Source organism: Geotrypetes seraphini, chromosome 2 (assembly GCF_902459505.1).
Source record: "Geotrypetes seraphini chromosome 2, aGeoSer1.1, whole genome shotgun sequence".
Classification (NCBI taxonomy): Eukaryota; Metazoa; Chordata; class Amphibia; order Gymnophiona; family Dermophiidae; genus Geotrypetes; species Geotrypetes seraphini.
In genome coordinates, this window is record NC_047085.1 from 518,493,842 (window position 1) to 518,511,959 (window position 18,118).

Genomic DNA, 18,118 nt, shown 5'->3' on the forward strand with positions numbered 1-18,118 from the left:
GGAGCATGCTCGTAATCCAAAATGCTCGTTTATCAAAGCGAGTTTCCCCATAGGAAATAATGGAAACTCGCTTTGATACGTTCCCACCCTCCACCCCCTCCACCCCCGAGGCCAGCAGCGCTGATTCACCCCCCGAGAACCGGCATTGCTCCCTCCGAAGGCTCCCCCGCAAACCGGCACCCTCCCCCCCGCGATCCGGCACTCCCCCCCCCTGCCGCCATCGGGCACCCCCCGCCGTGATCTGATATCCCCCCAACCCACCCGAACCCTCTTCTTACTTTGATGTAGCTTCCGCACCAGCACCAGCATGTCCTGTGCTGGTGCCCGAAGATCTGCCTCAGGTGCTGGGCCTTGAGCATGTGCTACAATTGAATCTTCGGGAAGCCGGCAGCACCAACAAAGAGGTAAGCCTGCTATCGCCATCTTGCCCTGGAAGCCGCCTCTGCAAGTCCCGATTAAGAGGGAACAGGAAGTCATTGCAGAGACGTGGCTTCTGGCGCAGACCAGTGGGAGCAGGCTTACCATATTGCTGCTGCCTGAAGATTAAATTATAGCAGCCGGGCCAGGGCAGCAGGAGGTAGATGGAAGAACTGGCTCAACCTGGACCGATATCCCCATTTAAAAACCCCAAAAAATAACTCCAAAACACCTGCCAACGAAACTTAACAAGATACCAACAAGGAGGCAGTAAAAATCATGTGGTTCTCAGAGAGACTGTTTGCTGACCAAACTATAAACACCAATGGTGAGAAATCACGTTTATAATTAATATAATTTGATAATGGAGTACCCTCAGTGTGATAAAGCAGCGAAGGGAGCAATACTCCTACGCTTCACATCTTGAGACAAGGGCCAACCAGTCCCTGCCCCCACACCATCATAGGGACTGGTTGGCCCTTGTCTCAGATGTGAAGCGTAGGAGTATTGCTCCCTTCGCTGCTTTATCACACTGAGGGTACTTCATTATCAAATTATATTAATTATAAACGTGATTTCTCACCATTGGTGTTTATAGTTTGGTCAGCAAACAGTCTCTCTGAGCACCACATGATTTTTACTGCCTCCTTGTTGGTATCCCATTTAAAAAAAAACATCTGGGCACCCAGACAATTCTCAAAAATGAGGACATGCTGGGTTTTCCTGGATGTCTGGAAACCCTATCTGGGAGCGTATGCTGCAGTGGTTGGAGCTACAGCCTCAGCTCCCTGAGATTACGGGTTCAAATTCCACGCTCCACCTTGGGACCCCCAATGCCCCAGATATATTAGATAGAGTCTGAGCCCAGCAGGGCAGATAAGCAAAAATACTTGAGTACCTGAATGTAAACCACTTAGCTTATAAGTGGTATATAAATCCTGAAATAAATAAATCTCTTCATAAAAGTGTTTAATAAATGCCAATATATAAACAAGAGTTCCTCAGATGGGATGTGGGCAGACACGATTTAGAAAGGAATCGGGATCATTCTCTGGGTACAGGGGAGAAGCTTGAGGGTTTCTCTCTTGCAGTGTTAGGAAAAGGGGAGAAAGTGAGCCCCAGGATTGGAGGGTTTTAGGAAGCGCTTTTAATAGGACAAAGACCGATGACATCACAAAGGAGAGGGCAGAGCTTCTCACTGAGGGATCCGACAACATTTCCAAGACGACCCTGCACTACTGAGTCTCCTCCGGGAAGGGGCGGAGCATGTACAGAACATCCCGCTCTCCTTGGCTCTTTCCCTCCTCCAGTAACATTCTGACCAATGAGGGCCAGAAGAAAGCCCCTCCTTCTCCCCTCCCACCCTCAGTGCTAGTGGGCGGAACTTTATTACTACTCTTCCACCCCAGCAACTGTCTGACCAATCAGTACTGAAAGGGGCGGGACTAAGAAGAAAAGACTGCCTCCCCTCTGTAAACCGAATGCTCAGAGTGAAGCGCCACCAGGCCTGAAATTCACCAGAGCAGAGCTTCCCGCCTTCCTGGGCTCTTTCCCGCCTCCAAGAACATTCTGACCAATGACGGCCAGAAGAAGCTAAGACCCCTCCTCTCCCTCCGTGGGTGGAACGTCTTAACTCCTCTTCCACCCCAGCAACTGTCTGACCAATCAGCACTGAAAGGGGCGGAACCAACAAGAAAAGGCTGCCTCCCTCTGTAGACCGAGTGCTCAGAGTGAAGCTCCGCCTCCTTTTTGTTATGTCATCCACCTGTGCCCAACAGGAAACGAGCCTTTTCTACTTCCTGTAATTCCGGCTTCAAGTCTCAGCTTCTGCCCTTTTGTTCTTTCTCGCAAAAGTGTAAGAGACAAACCCTGGACCACCTTCATTTCTGATCCTGGGAAATGGCTGCAGGAGCTTCTGCCCAGGTGGGTCTTGTGGAAAGGAGAGAGATTTGGGCTGGGACAAACCCAGAAACCCTTCCCTCTGCCCTGAGAGGTCTCCCAAAACATCTCCCTCTGCCTCACTGAGCCCCAGCACTGGCAGCTCTTCTGAAACACAACTAGTCTGGCACTGTGGGTTATGTACATCCAGTAAATGTTCCTCCTCCCCAATGAGCATCAGCCCTTCCTGGAAGAGTTGCAGAAAATGCTGAGTGTGTTTCTGGTTTGTGTTTCAGATGCAGGTGACATTTGAGGAGATCGCTGTCTCTTTCTCCCAGGAGGAGTGGGAGTATTTAGATGAAGAGCAGAAGGAGCTCTACAGGGAGGTGATGAAGGAGAATTATGAGATCCTGATCTCTCTGGGTAAGGAATCAACTTAACATATTTATTAGCAGTAGTGGGGGGGGGGGAGATTAAAGAGTAGGCACAAGCTTCAGGCCTGCGGAGGTTGGGGGGACCCACCCAACCTACTCCAAATGAAAAAAGACAGCTGTATGAATCCTGAAGGAAATGTTCCTAGTAACCAGCAGTCAATGGATAAATCTGGCAACAATAAGAACAATTCTACCACAAGTAAACTACAGCAAGCAACACACAGGGACAAACCTACCCAAAGAGGCAGCGTCCACCAACAACAATAGTGGGTGCCACAAGAGGCCGGTAACATACTCGAGAACAGGAAAAAAAGATATTTTAATTTAATCATGAAATTATGAGTGTTGGACAGACTGGATGGGCCATGCAGGTCTTTATCTGCTGTCATTTACTATGTTAACTACGTTAAAATGGAAAAGAACTTCGTACTGTATTAGTTAAAGATAATCTCTGAAATGCAGATTCTTTGCTGGAAAGTTTTCTCTGGAGAGAGATGTGGGGAAATGATTTTAGCTTCCTGCCCCTTCTCTGAGCTCACATCAGTCTGAACATGCTGTCTGTGTTTATTTCACCTTATTCCAGCTGTTTTAGGTATGAACAAGGAGACCTGCATGCTGTGTAAGGTTTAAAGATGTTTACATATATTGAAGAGAAGGTGATAATATTACAATATTTAGAGTGGGGATTAGATTTTAAAGGTAAATAAAGAGGGTTTATGTTACATTTAAGAAAAAATTAACACGCTTTTCTTACCCTAACAACAGGTTCTCCCACCTTCACCCCTAAGATTATATCCTACATTGAACGAGGAGAAGAGCCGTACATCAGGGATGAGCCAGGATCAGAGGAAAGAGAAACTGTGAAAAGTAGCTGCTCGGGTGAGTGCAGTAATAAGAGGGACTGGGGTAAACACCTTCTGTAGGGTGACTGCTGAGGGGGGTTCTACCCCTTTGTAGTTGAGGATCAGTCATTTGGTCTGTAACGAAGGCTTAATCAGTGGGGCCACACGGTCTTAGCTCTGGATAGGTGGAGGAAACTGTGTGTGTTAGTCATTTATTCATTTATTTAGCCTGTCCTCCCAAAGGAGCCCAGAACAGAGTACATTCACAGTATAAGCAGGACAAACTTGGTGGACATAGAGGTATAAATTTTAGATTTTACAGTATAGTCATAACATACAGATTTGGAAATATAGACTTAGTGGACATAGGGTGTTTTAAAATTGCAGCATTTTCTGAAAAGACATAGCCTATGGTGGTTTAAGTTACATCATTTTCCATATGGACATAGCCTAACATAAAGGTAAAATAGCTTTGTCAGTTTGTGCATCATTGAAGTATGGTGGGTTTTTGGTGGAAGACGTGTTTTGTGGTTCCAGATCCTGGGCTGTGACTGTTGTGAGCTTTGCTGTGTACTGGGTCTGTGTGCAGAAGCGTGGGTAGCAGCAGGGTCTCTGCATGTTGTCCAGCTGGCAGCCATAAAAGCGAACACCTAAATGTGTCACTTTAACACATTATTTATCTATTCTGTAAGTTAAGATTGTAAGTGCGCCCCGTCCATGGCCCTTCCCGGTACTTATGTGCTACTGAGTGTGTACTTTATAGCAGGGGTGTCCAAGCTGCGGCCCAAGGGCCGCATGCAGTCGTATGAAGTATTTTGTGCGGCCCCGGTCAAAGGCGATGTAATGTTTTCCTGTGCTGCCCCCAGGTATTTACCATCTTGCTGGCTCCCTCCTCTGTCTTGCTGCAGCGTTTCTGTGTTTGTGCGTCCCCAGAAACATTTTTTTTTGGCTAATGCGGACCAGGGAAGCCAAAAGGTTGGACACCCCTGATTTATAGACTACCACTGAGTTCTCCAAGCACTTAATGCACATAAGAACACACTTGCCCACATGAGGCCTAGTGCTCTGTACATTTAAGTTTTCATTTGGTGCTTAAATAACATAATATAATCCATTTATTTAATCGCAATACCTTTCAGTTATCCCAGGACAAGCAGGCAGGTATTCTCACAAGTGGGTGACGTGATCCAATGGATCCCCGATGCGGACGTCTAACAAGCAGTCTTGCTTGAAGAAACTCGAAGTTTCGAGTAGCCCGCACCGCGCAAGCGCGAGTGACTTCCCGCCCAGCGTAGGGCGCGTCTCCTCAGTTCTTACTTTTCCGCGGAGCCGAGAAGTCTGTCTTCGACTCTCTGCGTGAAGTTTTATCACTTGTGCCTTCTTAAGTCCGTGGTTTTGGGTTCTTTTTCTCAGAATCGTTGATTTTCGTCATGCTTTCTTGTTTTTTTAAAAAAAAAAATTTCTTCCATCCGTTCGACTGGGCAGGCCACGTGGCCGCAGCCCCGCGGCTTCAATCTTGCGGTGGAGCTTTTTCAGCCTATGTCCCGGCCTGCGACCGGTTTTAAAAAAGTGTTCCAACTGCCAGTGCGCAATTTCACTGACGGACCCTCATCGACGCTGCATTTGGTGTCTTGGGCCTCAACACATCCTGAAATCATGCTGGCCTTGTTCAACATTTACAGCCCATGCCTTCAAGCTTCGTTGCCTCTTGTGGGAGCAGCTTTACAGCATGGAGTCTTCGATGGAGTTTCCGTCATCGAAGGGTGCTTCACCATCGACCACATCCGAGGCTCTCCAGTCTTCCACATCTACTGCTCCGAGCCTCATCAAACCTGCTTCGTTTGTACTGGCTCAGCCTTAGACGCCGGTTGCGTTGCCTTCCTCTGTCTCTTCAGGTCAGATAGCACAGCAGCCCATTTCCCTGGAAGTGCTCAAAGTGCCCAAGGCTTCTAAGTCCAAGCACTCTCACACTGCCTCAAGGAAGCACGAAGCCCGTGCAGGTGGTCCCGTTGGTGATTCGGATCCATCCTTGTCAGCTTTGTTCCAGACCTTACTTGAGAAGCAATTCATTCAGCTCTTTACCACCATGGGGCCGAAGCTTCTCTATCAACTCCAGCCTAGGCATGTGGAAGTCTCCGTCGAGGTCGAGCCGCCTCCTGTGCCTCAGCCGTACGCACACTCTCTACAGGGAGCAGAGTCTCTGCGAGTGTCTGGTCTGGCATCGATGTATGCATTGCAAGGAGCAGAGTCTTTGCCCATGCCTCCATTGGAATCGATTCACTCGATGCAAGGAGTAGAGTCTTTGCGAGTGCCTCTATTGGAACCTATCCACTCGATGCAAGGACTCGAGTCTTTGCGAGTGCCTCATGGTACTTCCAGCCAACCACCTCTGCTTCGATCTACCGCTTCCAGCCCCATCCACTCTCTGGGGGCTTCAGCGAAGATGCACTCGCCTCGTTTGTCGAGGCCTGCTTCAAGACACTGCTCGCATCATCGATCAAGACATTCTTCGAGGCACTCCTCCAGGCATGCTTCACCTCATCAGAGGCAGCCTTTTCTCCAGTATTCCCCATCGGCTACTTCGCTTCCTCCACTTCTGGATCTCGAGGACACGATGGGGTCTTTTTCCCCATCGAGATCCCCGTCCTCATTGGATCCAGAAGCCTCAACGTCCTCGAGTCCCTCTCGAGGCCCGGCTCTGGCTGACCAGCTGTCTTTCTCCTCTTTTCTTCGTCATATGGCAGCTGATTTGGACATTCAACTGGACACTGGGTCCAAATTTTCAAAGGAGTATCTCAAGACTATGCATCTTCCTCAACCTCCTGCTGAATCCCTCAAGCTTCCTCTTCATAAGCTACTAGATCAAACTTTTGTGCACTGTCTGGAGACTCCCTATTCCATCGGAGCTGTTCCAGGGAAATTGGATTCCAGATACCGGACGGTTCATCATAAGGGGTTTGATGGGGCTCAACTATCCCATTAATCCCTTCTGGTGGAATCTTCATTGAAGTGGTCTCACCCCTCTCAAGTATATGCCACTGTTCCACCGGGCAGAGAGGGCAAGACAATGGACAGATTTGAGCTTCGAATTTACCAGAACTCAATGATGACCTCCAGAGTCCTCAATTATAATTTCCATTTCATTACATATTTTGAGTTTTTTCTGTCCCTCCTTCCCAAGTTCATGACCTACTTGGATCCTCGGGCACAATTTGCGTTCCAGGAGGTTCTGGCCTCGTTGTCCCAACTTCGGCTGCAATTGCTTCAATCCTCATATGATGCCTTTGAGCTGTCAGCTCGGGTACTGCTTGCTCGGTGGCTATGCGACGCCTGGCATGGCTCAGGACCATCGACATGGACCCAAATTTTCAGGACCGGCTGGCTAATGTCCCTTGTGACCTCTTTGATGAGTCCATTGAGGCAGCGACCAAGAAGCTTTCGGACCATGAGAAATCCTTTCAATCTATTCTCCATCCTAAGCCTAGGCCGGCTCCTTCCCGTCCTTCCTGCCCTCCTCTGATTTACCAACGGCGTTTTCCACCCAAAAAGGCTCCTGTCACTCGTCAGCCTGTCAAGAGGCAGCATCCGCAGAAGAAGCAGAAGCCTCAACCACCTGCTGTGCCTAAGGCTTGATGTAGGCCGCTGTCCAGGCCTACCTCGGTAATGAGACCTCGAACGCTATATACTGGTTTCAATAAGTATATATTTATTTAGTCAATCAATAACAGCTTACAAGAATAGATCAGATAGTATATAGCGTAACAGAAGGTGATGATCTCTAGGCCTAGAGGTCCTCCGATGTCTGTTCTGCCCTCTCCCTTCTAAAGGCCTGGTTTTTATACATTTCTTAGTGGCCAACACCACGTTGGTTTACATCACATGATACATCCTTATTGGTTATTTACTTATGCATTACTGCCTAACTACATTCATTTATTGGCTATTCTCACCTACGTCATGTTATATGTCTACTCTGTTTTCCGTAAAGCCTACCTTTTCCCTGAAATGCCTGTTTCCCCACCATATTAGAAACATAGAAAAAAAAAGCGGCAGAAAAGGGCTATAGCCCACCAAGTCTGCCCATTCCAAGTATCCTCCCCCCCTGAGTTTACTCCCTTAAAGATCCCACGTGAGTATCCCATTTTCTCTTAAAATCCGTCACGCTGCTGGCTTTTATCACCTGGAGTGGGAGTCTGTTCCAATGATCCACAACTCTCTCGGTGAAGAAATACTTCCTGAAGTCGCCATGAAACTTCCCTCCCTTGATTTTTAGCGGATGACCTCTGGTGGTCGAGGGTCCCATGAGCCGGAAGATATCATCTTCTGACTCGATATGCCCCGTGATATATTTATACGTTTCAATCATATCTCCTCGTTCCCTTCTTTCCTCAAGTGAGTACATCCGCAATTTCTCTAGTCTTTCTTCATACGTGAGATCCTTGAGCCCCAAGACCATCCTGGTGGCTGTTCGCTGCACCGACTCGACTCTCAGCACGTCCTTTCGGTAGTGAGGTCTCCAAAACTGAACGCAGTACTCCAAGTGAGGCCTCACCATGGCTCTGTACAACGGCATCATAACTTCAGGTCTCCTGCTGACGAAACCTCTGCGGATACACCCCATCATTTGTCTTGCTCTGGAGGAAGCCTTCTCCACTTGATTGGCAACCTTCATGTCCTCGCTAATGATCACTCCTAGATCGCGTTCCGCTGTGGTCCTAACCAAGGTTTCACCATTTAGTACATAAGTTCTACGCGGGTTTCTCTTTCCCAGGTGCATTACCTTGCATTTTTTAGCATTGAAGCCAAGCTGCCAAGTAGTTGACCATTGTTCCAGCAGCAGTAGATCGTGTGTCATATTATCAGGTAATAAGCTTCTGCCTACTATGTTGCAAAGTTTGGCGTCGTCTGCGAACAGCGATACCTTTCCCCTAAGTCCTTGCGTCATATCTCTTATGAATAAGTTGAATAGAATCGGACCCAGGACCGAGCCCTGCGGCACTCCACTTATCACGTCCGATGCTTCAGATGGGGTACCGTTCACCACTACCCTTTGATGTCTGCCGCTCAGCCAATCCCCAACCCATGTAGTTAGAGTGTCTCCTAATCCTATCGATTTTAGCTTGTTCAGTAATCTTCGATGAGGGACGCTATCAAATGCTTTACTGAAGTCCAAATACACTACGTCCAGTGACTCTCCAGCATCCAGTTGTCTAGTAACCCAGTCAAAAAAGCTAATCAGATTAGATTGGCAGGATCTACCCCGGGTGAACCCGTGTTGGTGTGGATCACGTAGTTTTTCTTCGTCTAGGATTGTGTCAATATTCTGCTTGATCAGTGTTTCCATGAGTTTACACACTATAGACGTGAGACTCACTGGTCTGTAGTTTGCTGTCTCTGTCCTGCAGCCCTTTTTGTGGAGTGGGATTACATTGGCGGTTTTCCAGTCCAAGGGGACTTAGTATTTCCGAGCACAAGCCCCCCTCCCAACTTTAAACATCCCTGATACTTTCTATTAGATGATATTTCTTATGAATTCTTTCTTCTGAGAATTCTGTCTTCTGACCGCGGTCTGTTTATCTCTTTATGGTATCTGGCTGGGTGGGCCTTGGTGTAAAACCACAGCTAGCCCACAGCCTCAGGACCTGTTGCTTTTTCTCTAGTTTTATTTCTTCAGTAACTAATTGAACTCATAAAACAGCTTATTTCTCCATCTTTGCATGCTCTTCAGTTAATGGTGAAATATCTTTCCATAGTTAATCTACTGTTTCTATCATCTGCAGAGATAGATAAGGTAGATGTCAGTTGCAGGGGGTGAGGGCAGTTTTTTCTGTAAAGAGAAAAGTGATCTTTGTCTTAATCCCATCCCCTTTCACCTGGCTAATGTCAGGACTTATCGGGATGTATCCCACTTCACCTGGCTAATGTCAGGACTTACAGGGATGTATCCATGCTTTATTCTCTCTCATCCCCTCTTCAAAGCCCCTCCAGGTGGCTTTGACCCCTGTTCATTCGGTGAGGAGTTAGTTTGTATCAGAAACTGTACATTATGGGCTGGGGCTATGTGCTAGGAATCACCCATGGAAAAGGAAAGAGACAAGTACCCACCCTTGCTATGCTACCGAGAACAGAGCAGTATAACATGTCGTAGTGTACTTATTGCATATAATACTAGGCTAAGCTGTTAATAATTCAGATATTGTGCAAAGCAGAAATTACATGGGCATTTAAGCTTCAAACAAATGACTTATACCTTTAGCCTACATCAGGCTCCTCAGCCTTTTTGACTGTCTTCTCGAGAGCATAAGGTCAGTGGTTCTGCCCTTCCCTGTTTTTCCCCCTATCGGAGGTCGTCTCCATCATTTTTACCATCGATGGATGACTATTACCACCGACCTCTGGGTCCTTTCCATCGTAAGGGAGGGTTATTCTCTTCAATTCCATCAAGTTCCTCCAGAACATCCTCCAAGAGAGTATTCTTCCTCCTCTGCCCCAACCACCCTTCTTCTTCAGGAAGCTCAGGCATTGTTGCAGCTCCGAGCTATCGAGCCAGTTCCTTTGGCTCAACAGAACAAGGGATTTTATTCCGGTACTTCCTTGTTCCAAAGAAGATGGGCGATCTGCGTCCTATTTTGGATCTCAGGGTGCTCAACAAATATCTGGTCAAAGAAAAGTTTTGCATGAAGTTTTGAAGGGCTGAAGTTAGGACCCAAAGTGGTGAACTGGGTCAGAAACTGGCTGTCGGACAGACGCCAGAGGGTGGTGGTTAATGGAAGTCGCTCGAAGGAAGGAAAGGTGACTAGTGGAGTCCCTCAGGGTTCGGTGCTGGGGCCAGTCCTGTTCAATATGAATGTAAGTGACATTGCTGAAGGGTTAGAAGGAAAAGTGTGCCTTTTTGCAGATGATACCAAGATTTGTAACAGAGTAGACACCGAAGAGGGAGTGGAAAATATGAAAAAGGATCTGCAAAAGTTAGAGGAATGGTCTAATGCCTGGCAACTAAAATTCAATGCAAAGAAATGCAGAGTAATGCATTTGGGGATTAATAATAGGAAGGAACCGTATATGCTGGGAGGAGAGAAGCTGATATGCACGGACGGGGAGAGGGACCTTGGGGTGATAGTGTCCGAAGATCTAAAGGCGAAAAAACAGTGTGACAAGGCAGTGGCTGCTGCCAGAAGGATTCTGGGCTGTATAAAGAGAGGCATAGTCAGTAGAAGGAAGAAGGTGTTGATGCCCCTGTACAGGTCATTGGTGAGGCCCCACTTGGAGTATTGTGTTCAGTTTTGGAGACCGTATCTGGTGAAAGACGTAAGAAGACTTGAGGCGGTCCAGAGGAGGGCGAAGAAAATGATAGGAGGCTTGCGCCAGAAGACGTATGAGGAGAGACTGGAAACCCTGAATATGTATACCCTAGAGGAAAGGAGAGACAGGGGAGATATGATTCAGACGTTCAAATACTTAAAGGGTATTAACGTAGAACAAAATCTTTTCCAGAGAAAGGAAAATGGTAAAACCAGAGATCATAATTTGAGGTTGAGGGGTGGTAGATTCAGGGGCAATGTTAGGAAATTCTACTTTACGGAGAGGGTGGTGGATGCCTGGAATGCGCTCCCGAGAGAGGTGGTGGAGAGTAAAACTGTGACTGAGTTCAAAGAAGCGTGGGATGAACACAGAAGATTTAGAATCAGAAAATAATATTAAAGATTGAACTAGGCCAGTTACTGGGCAGACTTGTACGGTCTGCGTCTATGTATGGCCGTTTGGAGGAGGATGGGCAGGGGAGGGCTTCAATGGCTGGGAGGGTGTAGATGGGCTGGAGTAAGTCTTAACAGATATTTCGGCAGTTGGAACCCAAGCACAGTACCTGGTAAAGCTTTGGATTCTCGCCCAGAAATAGCTAAGAAGAAAAAAAAAAAAAAAAAAATTTAAATTGAATCAGGTTGGGCAGACTGGATGGACCATTCGGGTCTTTATCTGCCATCATCTACTATGCTAACCCTGGCATCTCTGTATCCCCTCCTCGAGCAGAATGACTAGTTATGCTCTCTGGATCTCAAGGAGGCCTACACGCACATTCCCATCCATCTGGCCTCCCGGCAATATCTCAGATTTCGGGTGGGAAATCTTCATCTCCAATACCGAGTGCTCCCATTCGGACTGGCCTCGTCGCCCAGAGTCTTCACCAAGTGCCTGGTAGTGGCGGCCGCAGCGCTCAGAAACTGTGGTCTTCAGGTGTTCCCCTACCTGGACGACTGGCTCATCAAGGATTCTATGTCTCAGGGAATAGACCTAGCGACTCAGCGGACTATCTGGTTCCTGCAGAGTCTGGGATTCGAAATCAACTTTCCGAAGTCCCATTTTCAACCTTCTCAGACTCTTCCTTTCATCGGAGCTGTTCTGGATACAGTCCAACTCAGGGCGTTCCTTCCTCCACAACGTCTGGAGATTCTTCTCCATCTTTGTCAGTCAATCTCCTCTTGCCCGTCCATCTCGGCGAGACACATGATGGTCCTTCTGGGTCACATGGCTTCCACAGTACATGTGACTCCTTTTGCCAGACTTCACCTCAGTATTCCTCAGTGGACCCTGGCATCTCAATGGACGCAGGTTTCCGACCCTCTGACTCATCACATCCAGGTCACTCCTGCTCTGATAAAGTCTCTTTGCTGGTGGATGCTCTCTTCCAATCTATCTAGAGGCTTACTTTTTCACACGCACCCCCCCCCCATCAGAAGGTTCTCATGACCGATTCTTCAACTTACGCTTGGGGGGCTCATCTAGATGGTCTCCATACTCAAGGCTATTGGACCAGTGCGGATCGTCATTGCCACATCAATCTGCTGGAACTCATAGCGATTTTCAATGCTCTCAATGCTTTTTAGCATCTACTTCACGACCGTGTAGTCCTCATTTGCATGGACAACCAAGTCGCCATGTATTATGTCAATAAACAGGGAGGCACGGGATCGGCCTCCCTCTGTCAAGAGGCTCTGAAAATCTGGGACTGGGCAATTCGCCACAACACCTTCCTCAAAGCTGTCCTTTCTGACAAAGATCTCAACCTGATAATTCGTTGCTCACCAATATGTACCTTTTATTCTGCATGACATCATTACTTGTCAGCCAATCCACTAACAGAGGCTGTCATTAACTTTGGACAAAGGGAATTCCTCTACAAGTTTTTCAAACCCAAAGATATAGTTTTTAAAGTCATATTTTTGTTTACCTTAATTTCTGAATATGCATAAACATATTATAACATATCCGATACTCTTTTTGTCATTCTCAAAAAGGTAAAATCAAAACCCCTTGTCTGAGTCCACAACACACTTGCTTTGGAAAACTGACAGTTACAAATTTCACTTACACACAGACTCAGAAGCCCCAGACCCCTTCCTATGCTGGTGGGCTTCTCTAAGACTGGTACAGCGTTTCTGATTCTAACTATTTCCAGATGTTGCCTCAGGATTTCTCCTTAGAGTTTCTTCAGGTTTAAAATATATAAAATATGTTTTTCAAAACCCACTCATGTTTAGTATACCTTCATGAAGGCACTGCCCGAGCCTATAGTTCCTCGTTCATGCATAAAAGCTCATACTGATGTCCATTATTTTAATTTTAAGCTTGCACTTTTCCTTCAAGGGAGAGGACTGTTTAGCCAATTTTCTATTTTTATTTTTTAGTATACCTTCACACATCATTCATACATCATTCATTCGGGGCCCCATTCACACACAACACGGTATATTGCATTCATACTTAATACAATCCCATTTTGGTATATGTAATCTAATATGCTCCTAAGCAGCTCAAGCACATCTGTTATCAATTAGCCCACAAGGCTCAAACTGAACAAAGACCGCAGAGAGAACCAAGATGGAGTAAAAGCCAAGAAAAAGCTACTTACAGAAAGACAGAAACCCAGAAAACCACAAAATGGTGTCATTACAACAAGATGGAGTTCTTAATACATGATTTCCTCTATGCTCTGGCTTAATAGCAAAGTACATAAAGATAATATTATTATGCTTTTCCTTAATATTAATCTGTAGTGTGTTTTTCTGGCCTTGGCTACATTCATACTCAGAATTTTTATTCACCAACTTTTTGTACGCTTCTATTGGGCGTGGCCTTAACTCATACATATGCTTGTATCTAACTAGAGTTATCCAGAACCATACGAAAAGAAGGCGTTTTTGTAGAAAAAACTCCACAAAATACTCTACAAACACATCTTAAACATTATGCATTCCATAGCGCCCCCTAGAGTGCCACCTCAGATGCGGCGGTGCAGGATCCACCGTAACTACACTGAAGGTACGACGAGAGAGATAGGAAGAAAACCAGGAGAGAGTAGAACACTTATCCTTAAGCCGGAAAAAGATCCTCAGCTATGTGAGTCCTATTGACCCATTTCTCTCCTAGTCAATGATTAAAAGATCTATAATAAGATCTTGTCGTCTAGGTTGCAATAGGTTATTTTAGTGGTTGTACACCTAGATCAAGCAGGTTTTATTTTAGGGAGGCGAGCCGCAGATAACATTAATAGAGCCTTACATCTTATTGAAGTAGCGCGGGAGTCAGGGGTGTCTTCAGTTCTGCTCTCCCTTGATGCAAAGAAAGCCTTCGATAGGGTGCACTGGCCTTTTATGATGGTAGTTCTTAGGCATATTGGGATCTCGGATTCCTTTCTACAGAGAATTCAGATTTTATAGAAATCACCTTGGGCCTCTTTGAAGATCAATAGTCATTACACTGAACCTTTTGAATTGCTTAGGGGGTCCGGCAGGGGTGTGCCTTGTCCCCTCTATTATTCGCTTTAACAGTGAAGCCCTTGGCACACTTAATTAGAACATCAGAGGAAGTGACGGGGATTTTGGCGGGATGTGCAGAACATCGGGTCTTGTTATTTGCTGATGTTAAGCAATCCATCGGTGTCCCTTGGAAATCTTATGGATATTCTCAGGCGATACGGTGCAGTGTCTGGTTTCAAGATCAATATGCATAAATCGGAACTATTGAAAGTTAATGTATCTCTTGAGGAAGTGAGTTGAGTGAAATCCAATTTTCCTTTTTTCTTGGGCTCCTCATTTTATAAGATATCTAGGGGTTAATCTTCTGCGATCCTTGGGTGAGGCTTATAAATACAATTTTCCTGACAAATTGAAGGACATCTCCTTAGATATGGACCGGTGGAAGGGTCTAAGTACATCTTGGTTGGGACGTATCCATGCGGTGAAGATGGTGATTTTGCTAAAACTTCTTTACCTTTTCATGGCTCTCCCGATTGCCATCCCCCAATATTTTTTTATTTAGATTAAACAGGAAAGTATTTTGATATATTTGGGAAAAGAACCCCCCTAAGGGTTAATTGGGCAAATCTATCAGGTAAAAACGAGAGGGGGGTATGGGGATCCCACATTTCACACTCTTATCACCAAGCTGCACAATTACAGATTTTTGGAGAATGGTTCGGGAATGCATATAAACCGTGGCTTCGTTTGGAGCAGTCTGATATCTTCCATTCCATTATGGGCTTGTGCCATGGCTCCCGATGGATAGATTGCGTCTATTACTTTTTGAGCTGCCCACTCTCATGCAGATACCCTGCCATACGCTGTTTCCATAGTGTAAATATTTTCTTTTGTCTCCTATTTCTTTCCTTCCTGATTTTCCACCTAATCAATGTTATACTACTTTTCTTCGTTAGGTTGTCTTCTTTGCGCACCTTGAAACAGATCTGGGTGGCCGATAAATTTCTCCCTTTCTCTGAATTAGTTGAGGAATATGGGCTTAAGAATTCTGATCTTTTTCATTAAACTAAACTAAACCTTAAGTTTATATACCGCGTCATCTCCACGGAAGTGGAGCTCGACACGGTTTACAGGAATTAAAAACAAAGAAAGGAACTCCAATGGAAGGAAGAAGGGCTTGGTGAACAGGAAGGAAAGAGGGGAGTTAGAATAATGGAGAGGGAGGGTGTAGTTACATTTTAGAGAAAAGCCAGGTTTTCAGATGTTTTCTGAAATGTTGGAGTGAGGTCGAACTCCGAAGATGGGCCGTAAAGCTGTTCCACAGCTCGGTGATCCTGAAGAGGAGGGATGTACCAAGTTTTCCTGTATGGAAAATGCCAATTAGAGAAGGGAAGGATAGTTTGAATTTCTGAGTGGATCAGGTGGAGTGAGTACTCGAGAGCCAAGATAGTGGGAAGAGGGGAGGAAGGATGCCGTGAAGAGATTTGAAGGTAAGACAGGCGCATTTGTAGCGAACCCTGAGGAAGACTGGGAGCCAGTGAAGCTTAGACAGAAGCGGGGAGACGTGGTCGAATTTGCCTTTTGCGAAGATTAGTTTAGCTGCGGTGTTCTGAATCCGCTGAAGTCTGAGAAGACTTTTCTTTGTTAGGCTTAGATAGATGGAGTTGCAGTAATCGAGTCTGGATAGAATGATGGATTGGACAAGGACAGCGAAATGTTGTTGGTGGAAGCAGGATCTGACTTTTCTTAGCATATGAAGATTGAAAAAGCATTTATCCCAGGACAAGCAGGCATGATATTCTCACATGTGGGTGACGTCATCTACGGAGCCCCGATGCGGAAGCATTTTCAAGCAAACTTGATTGAAGATTTAAGTTTGCTCTGCTGCTCCACGCATGCGTGCGTTCCTGCTCCACTAGGGGGCGCATCCCCTCGTGGTCTCCAGTTCAAAATTTTCCGCTGAGCCTAGAAGTCGTGTTTTTTCAGGCTCTGCCCCAACTGCCTTCTAGCACCGCGATTTTTTCTTGTTTCAACTTGTTCCTGCTTCGTTTTGACCGACCCGGAGGATTCCGGGTCCCCGTGGCCGCGTGGCTACTCGAATCGCGGCCAGTTTCGATTCTATGTCCTGGCCTTTGACCGGCTTTAAAAAGTGCACCCGGTGCGAGCGGCTTCTTTCCATCACAGACCCGCATCGCCGGTGCATCCTCTGCCTGGGGGCCGCTCATCCAACCGACTCCTGCCCCCAGTGTGCTACTTTCCAGAACCGGGCCCTCCGTCGAAGAAAAGCCTGCATGGCAGATCTTTTCGCCGCCGACCAACCCTCCACCTCGGCCTCGAGGTCGGCCTCGGCCCCGGCCTTGACCTCGGCCCCGAATACCTTGGCATCGCCTCGAGACTCGAATCCGAAGTCCTCGGGACAACAGAAAGCCTCGGCTCCGGGTAAGTCCCCTTTTCCCTCTTCAGGTTCCGTACCAGCGAAGAAACCAGCCTCGTGGACACCGGCGACGCATGGCGGAAGTCCCATGCTTACAGCCCCGGCGAAGCCCTCCAAGCCTTCGGGCCGTGCCTCCACCACACGGGAATACTCTGATATGAGGTCGCCCCCGGTGGAGTGCACCGAGGCAGTGGACATGCCCTTGATGCTGTCCGTGCCCGTTTTCCAGGACCTACTCCGAGCGATGATCTCGTCGGAGCTGTCCGCTGCAATGGCCCATCTGCAACCGGCCTCGACCCCGCATGTGCCAGACCAGCCTGAGGCTTGCGTCGAGCCACCTCGGGGAAAAGCGCGCAAGCTTCGCCGCATCCCATCCTCCTTGGACTCCTCGCCGAGGCACCCGAGGCGCTCTCCCTCCACAGACCGCCGCGGGGCAAAACGTCGTGCTAAAACGACAGAAACCTCGAACCGCCGTACCTCCAAGAAGGCCCGGGGTTCCCCCACTCTACGAGGCCGTTCACCTACACCTCGTACGGGTCCGCTGAGGGTGACGGAGTTATCACTCTCCAACCCGCGCATCCTCCGAACTCCCCCTCGGACCGGGTCTCCGATCCGAGGTTCCAGGCTTTCACCGAGGGAGTCCGGGTCGAGGTCACCGATTCGACATCGATCGGTACCCCGAACCCCGGCATCGTCTCCTAGGGGCTCCTCGAGACGTCGGAGATCCACGACCCCGGAACACTTTTACAGTGCTTCCACGGTCTCAGAGCGTGGATCGGAGCAGGAGCCTCGATACTCGAGGGAAGCCTCCCCATCCTTCTCCACCCGACGGAGGTCTCGTTCACCGACCCCGCACGGGGCCTCGGGAACATCCCGCCCATCCTTCACTCGCTTTGTCCAGGACATGGGCCACGCTTTGGACTTAGACCTCCAGTCCGACTCCAGATACTCTAAGGAGTACCTAGCGGAGCTGGATATCACTGCCCAGAGAGTCCCTTCGCTTACCGCCTAACCCGGTACTCCAACAGGCTTTCTTCAGGAACCTGGAGACCCCCTATATGGTCACAGCCGTACCCTCCAAAATGGAGGCCAAGTACCGTACAGTACCCTACCCGGGATTTGAACAACCACAGCTCTCCCACCAGTCGCTGTTAGTAGAATCCTCCTTGAAAAAGGCTCACCCCTCTCGGGTCTCAGCGGCGGTCCCCCCAGGCCGAGAAGGCCGAACCTTAGACAAGTTCGGCAGGAGACTATACCAAAATGCGATGATGGCCTCTAGGGTGCAAAGCTACACTTTCACCTTCACATCCTACCTCAAACACCTCATCGGACTACTGAGAGCCTTTGAGACTGACTTAC

The 18,118-nt window shown here is 47.6% G+C and overlaps 1 protein-coding gene across 1 annotated transcript in view; it reads left to right on the forward strand.

The window, feature by feature from the left end:
- Window positions 1–2,172: 2,172 nt before the first annotated feature.
- Window positions 2,173–18,118, forward strand: part of LOC117355026 (zinc finger protein 98-like) — a 35,946-nt gene continuing 20,000 nt past the window's right edge. The window contains exons 1-3 of the mRNA XM_033932972.1: window positions 2,173–2,340; window positions 2,592–2,718; window positions 3,495–3,608. Coding sequence (XP_033788863.1) covers window positions 2,317–2,340; window positions 2,592–2,718; window positions 3,495–3,608 — 265 coding nt within the window. The 5' untranslated portion in view covers window positions 2,173–2,316. The remainder of the gene's footprint in view (window positions 2,341–2,591; window positions 2,719–3,494; window positions 3,609–18,118) is intronic.